The 18,461-nt window shown below is 48.1% G+C and overlaps 1 protein-coding gene across 2 annotated transcripts in view; it reads right to left on the bottom strand.

Annotated features, from left to right (window-relative positions):
- Positions 1–18,461, bottom strand: part of LOC126529691 (uncharacterized) — a 197,261-nt gene that overhangs the window by 75,160 nt on the left and 103,640 nt on the right. For both annotated transcript variants that reach the window (XM_050177199.2, XM_055069997.1), the window contains exon 8: positions 7,687–7,787. In XM_050177199.2, the coding sequence (XP_050033156.2) occupies positions 7,687–7,787 (101 nt within the window). The remainder of the gene's footprint in view (positions 1–7,686; positions 7,788–18,461) is intronic.

Genomic DNA, 18,461 nt, shown 5'->3' with positions numbered 1-18,461 from the left:
TGAGCCGTTCGTTCGGGTACTAGTTCGGGTAGAGAGAGATAAATGAGGTACGAGAGGCAGGGAGGTTAATCGGAAGGTAGATATACTCGTACTTTGCACGGGGAAAGGCGTAAGGGAAGACACAAACATAAAGAAAAATGCATACACATAGAAAACGAGATGCAGATTACAGAAAAAAAAGCAAACGAAAAAGCACACGCACACACGAAGGTATAGAAGTTATGGGCTAGTTCGGGTAACATTCTAGGCACCATGGGCGCCGATTGTTGGTGGGCTTTGGGGCCCGAGCCTTCTCTAGATTTTTTCCGGAGCCGTCCCTTTGGCGATGCCGAATTCAACTGTCCCTAAAATTTTGTTGTGGTTAAAAGCTCGCTACATCACTGTTGGCGCGGACGTGTACGGCGTTTAATTTATACTTTCGCTTTACTTCTGACAATCCTGACAATACGAGGACAAGGGCATTAGAATTACCAACGGTGGCTACCTCATCCGTACTTTTTCACTTCAACATCTTTTTTAAGCTTCATTGTTAACACCGTCCACACATGCAATATATTGTTACATAGGAAGACGCAGACGAAAAGCTATATACAAGTATATTTACAAGAAAATACGCCGCACTTGGCCAAGAGCCAAATGCCCGCGCTAACTTCTAATCGTCGTCGTCGTCTTCACACTGCTCGCCCCTTCGTGATCGCAAATACTGTTCCGTCGCACTACCCCCGGTGGCAAAAGCGCCGTCCCGGAGCGACTAAAGATCGGACTCGGAAGCAGTGTAGTAGGCCTTGAGCCTAATGACATGCACGAATCCACTAGATGCCAGCAATTTCGTACCCACGGGAGCAATTTCGTACGTCACAGGCGCCACCTGGCGCAGCACGTGGTAGGGCCCTGTGTATCGCGAAAGGAACTTCTCTGAAAGTCCGACGTGACGAGAGGGCGACCGCAGGAGCACGAGCGCACCAGGCGAAAACTGTACGTCACGATGGCGGGCGTTGTACTGACAATGCTGAGTGGTTTGTGAGGCCGTCAGTCAAGCACGGGCAAGCTGGCGTGCATGGTCGGCGAGGGCGATGGCGTCGCGCGCATACTCAGCAGAAGGAAATTCCGCATCTAGGGGCAAGGTAGGTTCGCGACCGTACAGAAGATAAAATGGAGAAAATCCGGTGGTGTTGTGCCGAGAAGAATTGTACGCAAATGTGACGTAAGAAAGGGCAATGTCCCAGTCGTGGTGGTCCTTGGAAACGTACTAGGACAGCATATCGGTAAGAGTTCGGTTTAACCGCTCTGTCAGGTCATTGGTTTGAGGATGGTATGAGGTGATATATGAGGATGAGTGAGGTATATGAGGATGATATGAGCTTGTGTTGACTGGAGCAGGAACGTACAATGTCGGCGATAACTTTCGAGAGGAAGTTACGACCACGGTCGTAGCTGTCGCGGGGCACCATGAAGTAAGATAATGTCACGCAAGAGAAAGTCCGCGACGTCAGTGGCGCAACTGGTAGGCAGAGCCCGCGTGATAGCGTATCGGGTGGCGTAATCAGTTGCGACGGCTACCCATTTGTTCCCAGAGGATGACGTGGGAAAGGGACCGAGAAGGTCTTATCCAACACGAAAGAACGGTCCCACAGGGACGGGGATCGGCTGGAGATGACCGGCAGGTAGCACCTGAGGTGTTTTCCGACGCTGGCAGGGATCACAGGCAGCAACATAGCGTCGGACGAAGCGAGCGAGACCAGGCCAATAGAAGCGGCGGCGGACGCGGTCGTACGTGCGGGTTACGCCAAGATGTCCTTGCAGTGGGTGTGTCATGCATCTCAATGAGCACAGTCTGTCGTGGATGTTTTGGCACGACAAGAAGAAGATCAGATCAGTCAGGGAAGAAGTTCTGTCGGTACACAATGCCGTCCTGGAGGACATATCGGCGAACGGATGCGTCGGTAGCTGTAGAGCGCAGACGCTCGATGAGTGCTCGCAGCGATAGGTCTCGGTACTGCTCATCGGCGATGTTAGCGAAGGCAGACACAGAGAAAATGCCGTTGGCGGAAGTACTGTCGGCATCGTCAGGTTTGTCTACCGGGTAGCGAGACAGGTAGTCAGCGTCCTTGTGTAGTCGGCCAGATTTATAGGTGACAGTATGCGAATATTCTTGGAGGCGTAAAGCCCAGCGACTAAGTCGTCCTCTAGGATCTTTCAGTGAGCGTAACCAGCAAAGCGCGTGATGGTCTTTGACAACGGAAAAGGGTCGGCCATATAAGTATGGGTGGAATTTTGCAACCGCCCAAACTAGGGCCAGACACGCTCAGTGATGGAATAGTTGCGCTCCGCGGGTGAGAGGAGCCTGCTGGCGTAAGCGATAACATGGTCGTAGCCACGCTGGCGTTGTGCCAGTACTGGGCCAATTCCGTGACTGCTGGCATCAGTACGGCCTTCGGTAGGCGCAGAAGGATCGAAATGGGCCAGAACGGGAGGCGTTGTGAGAAGGTCGATTAGATGCGAGAATGAAGAGGTCTCGTTATCGCCCCACTGGAAAGGGGCGTCTTTCTTCAAAAGCTCGGTTAGTGGTCGTGCTATGGCGGCGAAATTTTTCACGAAACGGTGGAAGTACGAACAAAAGCCGGTGAAGCGACGCACATCCTTGACACACTTCGGAACAGGGAAGTGCGTAACAGCATGGATCTTGCCTGGGTCTGGTTGCACTCCGTTCGCATCAACGAGATGTCCAACGACGGTAATCTAGCGACGGCCGAATTGGCACTTCGATGCGTTGAGTTGCAGACCGGCTCGCCGAAAAACGTCCAGGACTAATGAGAGGCGCTCGAGGTGTGCAGCGAACGTTGGAGAGAATATTATAACGTCGTCCAAGTAGCAAAGGCACGTGGACCATTTGAAACCGTGAACAAGGGATTCCATCATGCGTTCAAAAGTGGCAGGAGCGTTACATAGACAGAACAGCATCACTTTGAATTGATAAAGACCGTCGGGTGTTACAAAAACAGTCTTCTCGTGATCGAGATTGTCCACGGCAATCTGCCAGTAGCCGGAGCGAAGGTCAATGAGGAGAGATAGCGAGCACCGTGGAAGCAGTCAAGGGCGTCATCAATCCGAGGTAGGGGATACACGTCCTTTTTGGTAACCCTGTTAAGGTGCCGATAATCCACGCAAAAGCGCCATGAGCCATCCTTCTTTTTGACCAGTACAACAGGTGACGTCCATGAACTACATGACGGTTCAATAATGTTCATGGCAAGCATTTTGCGAACTTCTGCGTGAATAACTTGACGCTCAGCTGGTGACACTCGATACGGGCGGCGATAAATAGGAGGGACATCGCCAGTATTAATGCGATGTTTAACAGCTGTAGTTTGGGCTAAAGGACGATCGTTAAAGTAAAAAATGTCGTGGTAGGAAAACAGAACGCGGTAGAGCTCACGAGCGTGCTCGGACGGCAAGTCGGGCGCAGTCATTTTCTGTAAGTCGGCGATGGTACAAGTTGCCGACTGCGATGGTAGAGGAGGATCGGATGAATTGCCGTCTACTGCAATAGATGCTACTGAGTGATCCGTGAATGAGCAAAGTTGGGCCAGAGACATCCCGCGTGGCAGCACTTGTGTCGTCAAGCCAAAATTGACCACTGGCAGGCAGACGCAATTCGCCGTAATAGATAAAAGTGTATAAGGTGCTGTGATCCCATGTGTCAACGAAGTCAACGTAAGTCAGTGCCGAAGGTGGCAAGCGAACGAAGTCAAGGGAACTGAGGCGAATGGGGTGTGGTTCAGCGGGATCCAGAACAGGCAGGTCAAGGCGGGCGTGACCGTGCTCAGGGAACTCCAGCGACTACGACAGTGCCGAGAAATGTGCCCGATTCGATGGCAGTCAAAACAAATAGGCTTATCGTCAGCAGTGTGCCATTCAGATGGGTTGCGGAAACGTGGTGGGTAAGAAGATGCGGGATGGCGCGAAATCGAAGAAGTCGGGCGGGTATCAGGGCGATGGGCCGAGCAGATGGTGTGAAGACCCATGTTTTCGAACTCCTGGTGGACAACTGCCTGGATCAGGGAAACCGTGACTGCAGATGCATTGGTGAGGCTGGAGTCGAAGGTAGCCGGATAGGCAGCCTCGATCTCACGCCGGACGATCCTGGTAACATCGGCAGTGTTGTTGGGACGAGGAGCGTCTGCACAGGACGATGTCGCTGGGGTGTTGGGCAGACGGGCAAACTGCTTGTCAATACGTCGGCTTTTAGCGAGTTCCAGGCGGCGGCACTCTTTTATAACTGCATCCACCGTCGCCACGTTGTTGCAAATGAGCAAGTTGAAGGCGTCATCGGCAATGCTTTTGAGGATGCGGGAAACCTTGTCTGACTCAGTCATGTGTGCGTCAACTTCGAGGCACAGAGCCAAGACGTCCTGAATGTACGTGACATAGGGCTCTGTTGACGTCTGCACACAGCCGGAAAGCGCCTTCTGCGCGGCAAGTTGGTGACCGTAGGGGTAGCCGAACAAGTGTCGAAGCTTTTGCTTAAGTGAATCCTAACTGGTGAGCTCATCTTCGTGCGTGCGAAACCAAACTCGAGGTGTGCCACCAAGGTAAAAGACTACGTCGACGAGCATGATAGTAGGGTCCCACCGATTATTTCGGCTGATGTGTTCGTACAGGCTGATCCACTCATCGACGTCTTCCCCATCTTTGCCCGAGAATACGCCAGGATCACGGTGAGCGAGAAGAGGGATGTAGGTCGTCGAAGTGACAGCAGGTGTCGGAGCCGGCGGAGTCGAGTTGTCGTCGCCGGGAGCCATGAAGGAAGGCTCGACGTACCGTCCACTGCGAAGCTCCGTCACGAGGTACAGGGAACGTCTACCTCCTCCAGATATGTTACGTAGGAAGACGCAGAAGAAACGCTATGTACACAAAAATACGCCGCACTTGGCCAAGAGGCAACAGCCCGCGCTAGCCTCTAATCGTCGTCGTCGTCTTCACACTGCTCGCCTCTTCGTGATCGCAAATACTGTTCCGTAGCAGTATTTATATACATGGAGAAAGAAGTTCATTATATTGTCACGCGTGAGGAAAACGAAGACCGGTGTTCTTCCCAGAACGCGGTAGCCATCATTTCGCGACTCCAGTAAGGAGATTACTTGAAAGTTTTCGGTTTTCGTGAAAGGAGTGGTGCCATTGCATTAATTTTTGTTTTCTTTCTGCAGTACTGTCGGATAGTCGAGTCTCGTCGCCTGTAACGATGTGCGAAAACAAGCCATCTTCGTTTTATCGCTAGCGGTCCAAAAACGCTCATCCACTTGACATTCGTTGCTGCTTGAGTTGGTCGGTAAGCATTTTTAATACCCACCTTGCACACACTTTGTGATATCAGAGCTTTTCAGTTACCATCGTGTAAAATGTAGTGTGTCCAACAAGAGGCAATTTATCAGCCAGACCACTAACTGTCAGTCATTCATCTAATAGCAATTCTCGGTCCATTTCTTGAACAGTTTCATTGGCCCGGATGCTAGGCCTGCCACTCCGCTCTTCATTGTGCACATTTGTACGGCCATTACTGATGTCAAGACACCATTTTTGACCTCTCCTTAACTCACTGTGGGTACATAAACTAGGCGCAACTCCCCATGAATCTAAGAAGCTGATGATCCTTTTGCACGCAAACATAGAATTACAGCTCGCACTTCACAACAGGCCGCAGCAACGATTTTCGCGGGTCTTGTCTGCATTCTCCGTCAACCAGACCACTACTTGGCCGAAACCATCGCTTGATTACCTTGATGAAGAATGAACAGATGGTGCGGCGCAAATAAAACTGTACTCTGACGAGTAAATATACAATATAGGCAAACGGTTCTTACTTTTTGAATAACCCTCGTATATTTAGTCACTTTGTACTACGACGGTGGTGGTGGTCATACATACAGGTGGGGTGAGCCTGGTAGACCTGACCGGTAATCGCTCCGACTGAGCGCCTCTTTCTGCGCCAAATACATCATTATGCGTCGATCTGTCTGCTGTAGAAATGTGAGGAAAATGCGTAACACTTCCACTCCAATTTTGTGAAGGTGGCGCGGTGAACGGGTCAGCGTGGCTGCGCTTGTCGGCACTGTAGCAGACGCCGGGAAAAAGACGATGCCGAACAGGGGTGCGCAGCGATTTGCCATCAGAATATAGCCGCAACTATATATGCATGATGGGCGATCATGCTATCACTTCACCGCACTTCTTTCATTTCTGGTCACCTAGTCCGATCTTTGCTTCCTCCTCGCTCTCATACGACTCCAAAAGTTAAATGCGCTGCCGCTTCGGTTGCACACTTGTCTGATAGCAATATCTTTTTGGCTAAGAAATTGCGTACGAACAGCGCCGCTTAGCGAATTCCGCCCCTATTCGCCCACCCTCTCAGTTGCGTGCCACTGATCAATCAGTCGCCCCGCCATCCAATTGATGTCAGGTTTGGCAGAATTAGGGATTTGTCAAGACAAGTGCGAGTTCTTACAACACTGCATGGGCCTGGTATTTCAAACCGGACCCTGTCCGGGCCCGCTTTATGAAGCCCGTGATACTAAGCCCAGGGCGGGCCTGGGACCATGGTGTCGAGCCCGGCCTCACCCCGGATCTGTGTTACTAAGTCCGGGACCGGACGTCCATTACTAAGCTTAGCCAGGCCCACGTGTGCATGACCAGGTCCGGTCTGTACGTAAATTTTTTTTTTTACTTGCACTCTAAAAATAGTTTACACCCGTTGGGGTGTATATTTGCCACACAACAATAATCGTCATCTGCCTTGCTTGCGTTTCCTTTCTTGAAAACGCCGCGCCCGCTACTTTCCTGTCGGGAATGCTATGTCATGCTGATAACGCGCATGCCGTTCGTTACTGAAAAGTACCGGGCTCGCCGCGTTAATGAAAGGAAATGCGGACAAGACAGATGACGATTATTTTCTGTGGCAAAAGGGTAGTATTTTGCTTAGGAGTGTAGCGAACACCAGTGATTCGGCCGATTGCCTGCGCTGTTATTTTTTCGCTGGTACGCATGCACTTACCTTCATTGTAGGATTTGGCCCTGTGAACTCATGTAGTATGCAAATATATAACCAGGTGAATTCGTGAGCGCACAGCATCAAATCATCAAATACACGCGCAAATACTTAAAGAGAAACACCTTGTGTTAGCGCTAAAATAATTTAATAGTATCGAGAGTTGTAATAGTGCAATCGCAAAAGCGGTAACAGGGTAATGCTTTCAATAGCGGTTTATTTATTTAATTTATTTTTCCTTACGCTAAAAGAACGCTAGTTTTTGTAGAAAAGAAAGAAATTCGAATTTCATCAGTTTTTCTTTTTTCATTTTCTTTGCTGAGGTATACAAAGAGTCAGCTCTTTCACGCTGTCACTTTAGGTTGGCACAGAATGCCTTGCACCATGCAATGCCTAATGTTCGCGCGTGCTCGAAGGCATAACTTCGGCCCTTTATTGAGCGAGCCCGAGTCCGGCCCGGGTCCGTGGCTTCAAATTTGATCCCGACCTAAGCCCGCGGGTTCAAGCCCGGGCCCGGGCTGGGCCCACCAAAAAACGCTTTGGACGGCCCGGGCTTTGTGTCTGTCCCTGCCTGTGCAGGGCTCTAACCGTTCTCCCCGCTTGGCGCAAAGCTTTGCGACACTATTAGTTTCACCGGTACTTACCTTTAGGTTTACGTACGGCATAGGGATTCCCGAGCTCTTGAAGTCACGGCACATCCTTCGAGTGTGGGTGACAGCGCAACATGATTCGGTCAGACCGTAGCCTGCAATATAATTGTGAGATCAGAAATGTGTACACGTTTTATGCAGTACAGCGTTGCATAAGAACAGTGCAGTGCCAGGCAAATTTGTGCTACACATATGTCCCTAAAAATCACTTTCATATAAACTTGATTTTAAAAATATAGTTTATACACCTACCTTGCAAGATTCCATCGTAACAAACGGAGGGAACTGACCTGCTAATGGCTTAGCTACGTCGACTTCCGGAAGCACGTGGGCCGTAGGAGCGACCTGAAGAGCTTCGCCGAGAACGGACACCGAGGTGGTCAGTTAATATGTGAAGAACATTGGTTTGCGCCAGGGGCCCCTCCTAGTGGAGGGGCCCCTCCTAGGGTGGAGCAACGGGGTTCGTGGCAGAACTGCCACAACGAATCATGCCCCACACGAGCAACTTCCTGCCACCCTCATGGAACGGACTCTAGGCACGAAGTCTTGCACAATACGCTCGGCGCAGTTTTATCCTATAGAGGCCCCACTCATCTACAACACGGCACAACCGCAGATAACTCTGATAACAGAATTTCATATCTTCTGTACTGCAACTTTGGATGCCGCGAGAACGAGTGTGCCCCCAGTGACCGTGTCTAGGATGAATGTCATTACAGCGATAGATAAAGGCAAAGAAAATACAAAGAGGTTAACAGGAGGATAACGCCAATGCAGGATACAAACCAAAGCAAGAAGCTGCGCCGCCACTACCTTGGCCCGTACAAGACCACTCGTAGGGTTGGCGATCTGCTTTACGAGGTCGCATGACGCACTCCCATCCACGCCGTACACGTTCTCACGCCGCGCATTACTGGCGCTTGAAACCCTATCGTGAATGCTATGGGATTTCGCTTTCCTTTAATTTGTTGGTAAGTTGTTGCTTTTCATGTTGAGTGTTTTCTGTGACTGCATGTTTCATGTCCTTCATGAAGAACTAAGAGGAGCTCAGGAGACACGGACAGTAGAATGACAAGACAATGCCCTACTATAGTGCGCTTCTTCGGGCGCATCTTGCGTTCATAGTACTCATCCAACTGAGGAAAGTAGTCGTCTTTTTTGCGCGCTTCGATTCAATGATTTTGAAAGAGCGGTTGATGCACGTAAAACGAGTTGTATTCTTGTTTCTCTACTTAAATGTCAGCATTAAAGACTACGCGCTTAGGTTCGGTTAAGACAGAGCAAACTAACTTTTTGCATTTAGCAAGAGTTTGCCATTTGATGCGTACATGGCAGAGGATAGAGACAGAGGATAGAGGATGGCAGAGGATAGAGACAATGCGTGCTCTTTCACGTTTCTTAGGCGACACGGGCCTGGACTCACGCTTGTGATGACACTTATGCAACGTGTCCTTCACCTCGTTCCTCCCATTATCACCCCCCACTGCGACCCTTTTTCTTCCCCTCTTCCCCTTCCCTTACGTAGAGTAGCAGGCCAGATGCTCCATTTTCCGGCCGACCTCTCTACATGTTCCAATCATTAAACTACTTCTTCGAAAGCGAAATCACGCCACCTGAATATTCGCTGGTTAGGAGGAATCGAGATGGAACAGGCGGAGGTGTGGCCCTTCTGGTGAAACGAAACATCATATTTTCCATTCTATAAGTACCAGGAAATGTTCAGGCTGTATGGATTACTACAAAATTGAACAATCGCACTGTATTCACCGGAGCGGTATACAGGCCTCCGAACTCTCCAGTAGAACACATCTTGCTGCTAAGAGAATTCATGGAAACGTACGTGAAAGAGCAAGAGAGCATACTGTTACTAGGCGATTTTAATCTCCCGGCTATTGACTAGGATTCATCTGTGGCCGGAGACATAGAGGTTACACCTTTTGAGATGTTTTGGATTTAATATATTCTTATAATTTAACCCAGCTTGTTAACCAATATGCTAGGGTGTGCGCAACAACTTCATCTGTACTTAATCTTATATTACTCTCAAATGCTTCAACACCGCATGTGATGGACTGTCTTGTCGATGAAGGGTTATCTGACCACAAAATGTTTATTCTGTCCTTGAACATGTCATCGTACCCCTTGCACCAGGATTCACGCATCCAATATCTAAACTTTCAAGCTGCTGATGATGTTAGTGTCTTGGGTTACCTTGAAAGGTCGTTTGATAACTTTGTCTATGAATCTAATCGTGGCACTGACGATCTCTTGGACTTCTTTTACAAGATTACGATGCATTGCATTACGCGATTTGTCCCTATAGGTGTCAAAATATGCAAACTAAATAGCCCATGGATTACAAGGGAAATAATTCATATCAAACGGAGGTTAAAAAGGAAACGAAAAGCTTGTTCTCGAGATCCTAGCTCCCAAAATAAGACTTTTCTTTATAACATGAGGCTCGACTTAAACCGCCTTATCAAGGAGTCCAAGGAGATATTCGTTAATGTAACACTGAAAAATTTCCTTCATGAAGCACCTAGTAAATTTTGGATATATATAAACCCTTCTAAGAAAACAATATAAAGATGAGGATGAAATGATTACCCAAGAACGTACAAAAAATTTCAATTCCTTTTTTTCCTCCGTGTTCACCAATGACGATGACACACTTCCGTACTTTCATGGCACCTCTGAGCATCTGACCTTCTCATCAACAAGGAAGGAGTCCTCAACCTTCTTCTGCGCATTAACATTAAGGAAACCCCCCGGCCCTGATAGCATCCCGAATGAGTTCCTATATAGGCATGATCTGTGGGTTGCCAAATATCTTGCCGTAGTTTTTCAATCTTCGCTCATCCAGGGAACATTTCCTACAGCCTGGAAGCAAACCAAAATAATTCCAGTTCACAAAAGTGGGAGCACATCTGAGGTAGGAAACTACAGGCATATTTCTCTTACGAGCACCTGGTCCAAACTGCTTGAGCATTAAGTTTGTAAACATCTGTCAAATTACCTAGAAGCTTACAATTTCTTATCGCCAGCACAACATGGTTTTCGCAAGTGGTTGTCTACACTAACGCAGCTTGTTCAAACCGTTCACGATCTTTCACAAACATTAAATTCCCGAGGAAAGGTCGACCTAACTTTTTTAGACTTCGCCAAAGCGTTCGATAAGGCATCCTAAACTCCTGCTAAAAATGAATGAAATATTTAGAAATGCAAATATTACTGAGTGGTTTACATCCTACCTTCAGTCTCGTCAGCAGTATGTCGAAATAAATAAAATTAAATCCATGTCCAAACCGGTCTTGTCTGGAGTACACAAAGGCCGTGTCATGGGTCCTCTTATTTTTTATATTTATTAATGATTTGCATTCTGATGTAACTGTTCCACTAATGTTGTTTGCAGACGACTGTGTTATTTACAATAAGATCGAATCTTTAAGTGACCGGTTAGATCTTAACAAAAATTTACTCAAAATATTGAAATGGTGTAATGAATGGCAAATGCCACTGAACCCAGTAAAATCAGTTTGTATGACCATAGCAAGAAAGAAGGTGACTTTGCGGTACAAATACAGCATCAGTCCACACGAACTAAAAACAGTAACAGAATATAAATATCTAGGTCTAATATTTACTAAATAATTGAGGTGGAACACGCATATCAATCAGGTGTGTAGCAGGGCAAATAAAATCTTATGGGGTCTCAGGCAAAGACTGTACAACGCAACCCTGAAGTGAAAAGCTTGGCATATGATATTAGTAAGGCCAATTATTGAATACGCTAAGATTGTATGGGACCCGTGCACTGTAACGAACGGTCATAAACTGAACAGTGTTCAACGACTTGCCTCCAGATTCATATTTAATAAGTATCTGCACGGGCACTCTCCTACTGAATTATGCAGACGTGCAAACCTCTCCGTTTTAGAACTAAGGACTAAGTTTTACCGACTGAAACTTTTATACCTAATTATTCATGACCAGGTTAAAATTAATTTAGCTGATTTCTGTGTAATTTCGCCAGATAAACGCTCCAGACACAAGCACAGTTTATACATACAACCGCCAGTTAGACGGAATGATATATACAAGTAAAGTTGTTTTCCGAGGGCGATCAAAGAATGGAATGAATTACCCAATCCACTTGTCACATGTTCTTCTGTCAGTGCTTTTACTGCTGGTTTGAAGAATATTATTTTCCCGGATATGGATGCGTCATAAAAACAGTTTCTGTTTCTGATGCGCATACAGCGAGTGTTTTCTCTTTGATCACCGCATGTCACGTTTTACAGAAACTGCTATTGTATTGTTTTTTGATCTACATGTACCGATATCTTGTATCTTTTTTGTTGTATTTCTGTCCCCTCCTGTAATGGTCCATTCTTGGACTGACAGTATAAATAAACAAACAAACAAACAATTAGCAAACTTTTTCTGCACGTAAAACAAGTGAGACTTTTATGTGCCACTATCCACTTATACCTTTTTCTTACGTATCCTTGTCTTGCGCGGGTCTGCTGAAAAAAGCGCGATAGGCGCTTTGACGCGGAAGCTTTTCTCGTACTATACGGCTTCTATCAACGGAAAGCTGTATCCTAAGTTAAAACGCACCGCTATCTTTGCGTCGTTATTGACACCAACCTCTCGCAGGGCCCCCAATGCGTCTATTTGATGAAGCTTTCTACTATTTCTCTGATGTGGAAATCCCTCCGTGGGAAACCTTGGAGTGCACTTGTGCAATCCAAAATGTACATCTATATATCATTCCTGCGTTATAGTCCACCAGTCTTTTAAAACACATCCAAGGGTAACATTCGCTTCCTTGAGAACATATAAAGTCGAGCCCTATGGTCGGATCTAGGTTTCGCTCGATGTGCACGCGCCGACAAAAGTGGTATACTCCACGCAGCGGGAGCCGGAGCAACGGCAAACGGCATCGCAACGCCATCTACAGGCAGCATCTGGGATCGAGACAGCCAATGGGTGCCCTTTATTATCTGCAAGCATGTCGCTTGACTCGTGTCAATGTGTCGTGCTTCAGCTCGCCAAAATGCCGAGCGACGCCGCTGCAGTAGCAATCTGCGTAAAGCCCCTCAATTTTTCAAAAGTAGCGCCATTCTTAGATCTTTCGGCCACCCCGCTCACCCTGGCGCGTCCTCCTCCACGCCTCCTGTCGCCCCAGCCTCCTCCGCTCCCCCATTGGCCAATCTGTGTCACGTGGAAGCAGGCGCCACGCTTTTGTATATTTTTTCTTTCAAGCGCGGAGCAGGCGCTGCGCGTTTGTATATTTATTTTCTTTTCAGCGCGCGCCGACCTCCATTGTTGGGCCTGCGCGACGAAAGTACGGCAGGCGGACTGACGGAGTGTGTAAAGCCGAGAACTTAATTGCGATGCCATGCTGCTGCGCCTTCGGTTGCCGCAACGGACACAGCGAGGGCAAAAAGGGTTTTTGCTTTGCCGTCCGGTGGGCGCAACGCAAAATGTGTGGATTCGCAGGATCGGGCGGGCTGACTTTGAGGAAGTCGCACGGCGTAGTGAAGAACGCACGGCGTAGTGAAGTAAGGGCCACGGCTACTCACAACCTCTTATTTCGAGCCTAGTTCACGCCTTCCGCTTCGAAAAAGTGTGTGTTCATGCTCTGCGTGGTTTTTAGCGCGTTGTTTGACTTTTTTTTTTTTTCGAATGTGCTCTCTTCGTTTCATGTAGTTTCGTCTTGCGGTGAAATGCACGCATCTGCAGCTGGCCTGTGACATAAAAGCGACTTTAATCAGAGTGTGTTTTGAGCTCCACCAGAAGCTAGCACATTCTCGACGCTTTTGCAAGGATCAATATGACTTACGATGCAGTCTTTCAGCTTCGAATGTACGCCCGCATGTATTGATTTGGTTTGTGGTGATTAACGTTTTTGACGTTCCGAAGCGACTAAAGCTATGATGCAGGTCGTAGTGGATGGCTCCGGATAACTTTATATGGCTCGCCTGGGGATGTTTAACGTGCACTTTGATCGTAGAGTCGTACGTGGGCCGGTAAATTCCTCGTTGGCGTTTCATAATACTCGCGCGGGCGCGCTAGCGCTGCTTTAAAAGTTGGCCTGCATTATATTAATGTCACATGCTCTTCAGAGGCCTCTGTTAGCCATTACATGTGCCCTCCTGCAACAGTACTTGTAAAAAAAGAACAATATATCGTCACGATTACTAAAGTACCCCGCAATGAAAAAAACGGCCCTGTTGGCAGGCATTGCTGACCGTACACAGCCATTCCGGTTGTGTGCGGTCAGCAATCTCTCACACGTCGGCCGAACAAAAGTATCCTGCAGGTACGTAAATGAACCCTACGAAACCACGTACACATACTTTCACGCTGTCAGCACCTGAAACTTTGGTAATTACGCGCGTATTTGAGTACTCCGCGTGCTTGCGTCGTGTTTCAGCAACATGAACTCTCAACGTCGCGCACTTTACGCCTTAAATACGCCTTGAATAATGGTCCTTTTTTCTATTTCTTCCGCAATTCCAACACGAAATTCGAAAGGCCAGTTACCGACTGACGAAGAAAGATCTCGATTGAAAAAACTGCTCCGCAGGGCTCGAACGAACTTTTCTGCGGATTTCCTCCCGTAGCGTGTTAGCCGTCGTCTGCTACGGCAGGCCCACCACCGGCGGCGCCACCGTTGAGGCCGCGCCGAGCGGAGGAGGAGGGAAGTGAATGGCGCTACTTTGGGAGATTGAGGGGCTTTAAATCTGCGTGGAGTATACCACTTTTGTCGGCGCCTGTACCTCAACATCAGCAACAATTGTCATCACCAGAGATCATTTCCTTGCAACTTCTGTAACAGTCGACTCGCGCAGAGTCATTTCTGAAGGTCAACACTTCGCTTCCCTTTTGGCACAAACCAAAGCTTCACTTTCGCGGCCGCTCGCCTCGAAAGAGTATACTGACAGATGTACTTGTTTGTCGTTCTCGGGAAATCGCGTTTCACCTGCTAACAAACGTTAAACGTTAACGCTTAGCGCAGGACGCGCCTGCATGGACCGGAAGTTTCTCGAATGTTATCGATTGCTCTATCCGTTGTCGGTTGCCGCCGCGCCTCATTGTAATCTGACTGCATGCGCGACGCGAATTCTGTGGTACTTTCTGGAAGATCCGCGGTAACAAGCGATTACTCTGTAACGCTCAATGACTCATGCATAAAAGCCGACGCACTTGACCCGCAGGATTAGATTTCCACGATCGCCGACTGCGTTCGCCGCTATCGCTATGCTTTGGGTGTAGCCTCTTTTGTGGGCACAGGTTTGCCCAATAAGAAAACTTCATTCTTAGTCTTCCTCATTCTTATATTTGCTGCTGTGTTTTTCACTGTCACTACATGACATCTGGTAGAGATGCTAGTGCGTTCGTGTACAGAACAGCTCTGCAAAGCCGCTGTTCAAGCCTGAAACCCGAAGACCGCACCAACTACCCCCCGGACTATGGAGCAAGCCGCAGGCTACAAAACCTGTTCCCGGAGAACGGCCTTCTGCCTTAGACGACCAAGAATATCGCGGCTAACACAGAAAACGAATAGTAGCATCAGCGTCCCCATCACGCTGCAATAGCCCAGCTAAGCACCGACCTTCCGTTGCTTATAGTTTGAAGACCAGGAAACTAGCAGTAAACATACGAAATGGTTGCTGCAGTCAATTGGAGCTCCGATGACAAGCTGCGGCACGTGTGTTTGGCCTTGGAAGACGCCGCTAAGGCGTTGTTTGAGAACTGGGAATCGCCCCTAACGACATGAGACCTGCTGCGCAAGGGCTTCCTGCAGACCTTCACTAGCGTCCTGCGCAAAGAGCAAGCTAAACTTTACTAGAAACCAGCATGCAGCTGCCCAACGAGAACAAAGCGACCTTCACCGAGGAGATCACGCACCTGTTCCGCCACGCTAATCCAGATATGCCTGAGAAGAAGAAAATTTGGTTCCTCACGTGTGGGGTCAATCACGAACTCTTCGCTGGACTTACGCCCAACCCGCCCAAGACAGCAGCAGAATTCTTTACGCAGGCTACGACGACTGAGAAGACGTTAGAATTGCGTACAAGGCACAGTCACCGCTCGACGCCAAACACCGCAGACCAAGCACTCTCCTACAATTATCTACATGAGATTACAAGGTCAGTTGTACGGTCAGTTGTAGATGTTCCTAGCGTCGCAGCCCCAAGTAAATTCGATTGCTGACAGTCTGACCGGAGATCCAGCAATCGGTGGCCTGCGATGCTGCAGCCCGCCATCTCCTTGGCCCTCCACGGCGCCTCCAGGGCCCCAGTACATCCCCCAATTGAATCGCTAGGTTCCACCACCGCCACCACACCCACTTGTCGGTCACCCCAACGCCCCGAGGAAGACAGACATGTGGCGCGCCCCCGACCACCTCCCGCTCTGCAATCACTGCCGCGAAATCAGCCATGTCTATTGCCGCTGCCCGTACCATGACGTGGTACTGCGAGGGTTCGCCGTCAATGCACCACGCCCATACCAAGGTGAACGGCCACGTGTTATCGCCGACTACCTCCCCGCCACTCAGTGGAGCCCTCGACGGCGATACCCTCCACCATTGCCAGGCCGCTACCTATCGCAGCAGTGCTGACCATACATGGGCAAAGCCCGGCACCGGTCAGTCAGCCCATGCCCGAAAATCTAAAAGCAGCAATCGATATTTGTGCTGCTGCTTTTTATTGAACAAAGATCCTCCGCCACTGACGAAGGCGTCCAAAAGGCTATGTCGACGACATATAAACGAAACGCCGCCATCCAGACGAAGCCTAGAAGCACAGACGAAGCCTAGAAGCAAGTAATGCGCCGACATAAGACGACCTGTCCACGCCACCCTCCAGCCACAGGTCAACACGGTGCAGCCGTGACCCAAAGCTCAAACCAAACTGCGGGGCAACAGAAAGAACCCCTGACGTCCACGTGCTTCTCGACCGCCACGCAGTCACCGCTTCATCGGATACAGGAGCCCACTACTCCGTCGTGAATGGACCCATCGCCGCCCCGCTGGAAAATGTTAAGCCTGCATGGGAAGGCCCTCAAATTCGGAGCGCTGGAGGACACCTAATAAGGCCGACTGATATCTGCACGGCAAAAATTAACGTTCATGACAGCACCTACCCTGTCACCTTTGTTATCCTCCAACAGTGTTCACGAGATGTCAATCTCGACAGCGACTTCTTGAACCAACATAGCGCTATCATAGACCTGAAGTCGACATCAATAACGTTGTCCAAAGATTAAGCGACACCACCCGAGAGCTGTCGCTGTCATCATACATTGAGTGTGCTTGAAGATCAAATCAACATCCCGCTTCACTCCAGCATTGTCATTGCCATCTGCACCAAAACGCCCGCAGACGTAGAAGGCGTCATCGAGGGTCACCAACGTCTACTGCTTGGGTGGAAACTTAGCGTGGCAGGAGGGAGCGCTCAACTGCGCGGAGGGAAAGTGAAAGTGATGTTGAAAAGCTTCAGCGAAGAGTCCAAGCACATCAATAAGGCCACGACGATAAGATCATCGACGACATTGCGGAAATCAGGGATGTGTTTGCCCTCTTCGATTATGCCACATGCACCTCAAAGTACATGGTTCCCGAACAAGACTTCAACTTAAATCGAAGCCTCTCCATGAGTAAGCAGCAACCGCTCAAGGGTCTCTTCCCACGATAGGAAGACTACTTTTCGACGTCATCGAGTTATCGACAAACGCCAGTTCCAAAGCGTCGCATCATAACCGAAGAGTGCGCTCGACCACTCAGCCGGAGCCCTTAGCCAGTTTCGACGCGAGGACGTAAAGCTATAAAGCGAGAAGTTCGCGAAATGCCGGGCGACGGTATCATCGATCCTGCCGTCAAGAATCAATTCAATTTTCAATTTATTTCCAGAATTACAAGTGTTCTGGTGGATACCAAAGGCTAAAAGCTGTTGGAAAACAGCTTGACTAGGCCGATGGTCCATTACAAGGCATACATGGTGATTGCATCAAAATTGTAACATTGTTAGACACTCAGAATAAATTAATTACATAAATGCACAATAACAAGACCGAAAATAATATAAAGGCTAAGAGAAAAGACATAATTGATACATCAGAAAAATGGAAGTATGTGTGTAAGGGTTACTAACAAAACTAATACAAGTCGCTCTGATATAGAGAGTAGATAATACAGACTAAAAAATGAAAAAGACATTCGATACACCAGAAGATAGAAATACATGTGTATGGGTTACAAAATTAGTAATACGTACAGTTTTCTCTGAAAGAACGATAAACAATCACTGATCACATGTTTACATAATGCATTCGCAGTTCATTCGATGAAGAGGTATATGTACCTTTATATTTATGTAAAATATGTGGTAGATTATGTTTTAATGACTGTAGGCTACATTTATTACGAAACCATGGGACATACCATGTATCACTATTTCTTGTATTGGAAGAATTGAATTTTGCTGCCAAAGATGCAGTAGACACTAGGAAATTTTGGAAGGTAGTATTTGAGAAATAAAATGTATTTAGAAGGCGAAACGTGTAGAAATATTCTATTTTTATAATTTTATTCTTTAAGAACGCTGGCCGCGTTGTCTCCAGATAACCCATGTTGTCAATATGCCCAATCATTTTCTTTTGCAAAGAAAGGATTTTCATAATGTTTGTCTTTCCTGTAGTCGCCCACACTAAGCTACAGTAATTTAAATGGGAAAAAAATAAGGCATAATAAATGT

The sequence above is a fragment of the Dermacentor andersoni genome, chromosome 9 (assembly GCF_023375885.2).
Source record: "Dermacentor andersoni chromosome 9, qqDerAnde1_hic_scaffold, whole genome shotgun sequence".
NCBI lineage: Eukaryota > Metazoa > Arthropoda > Arachnida > Ixodida > Ixodidae > Dermacentor > Dermacentor andersoni.
The sequence above is the reverse complement of the archived record's forward strand: the minus strand, read 5'-3'. Positions and strand labels throughout refer to the sequence as shown.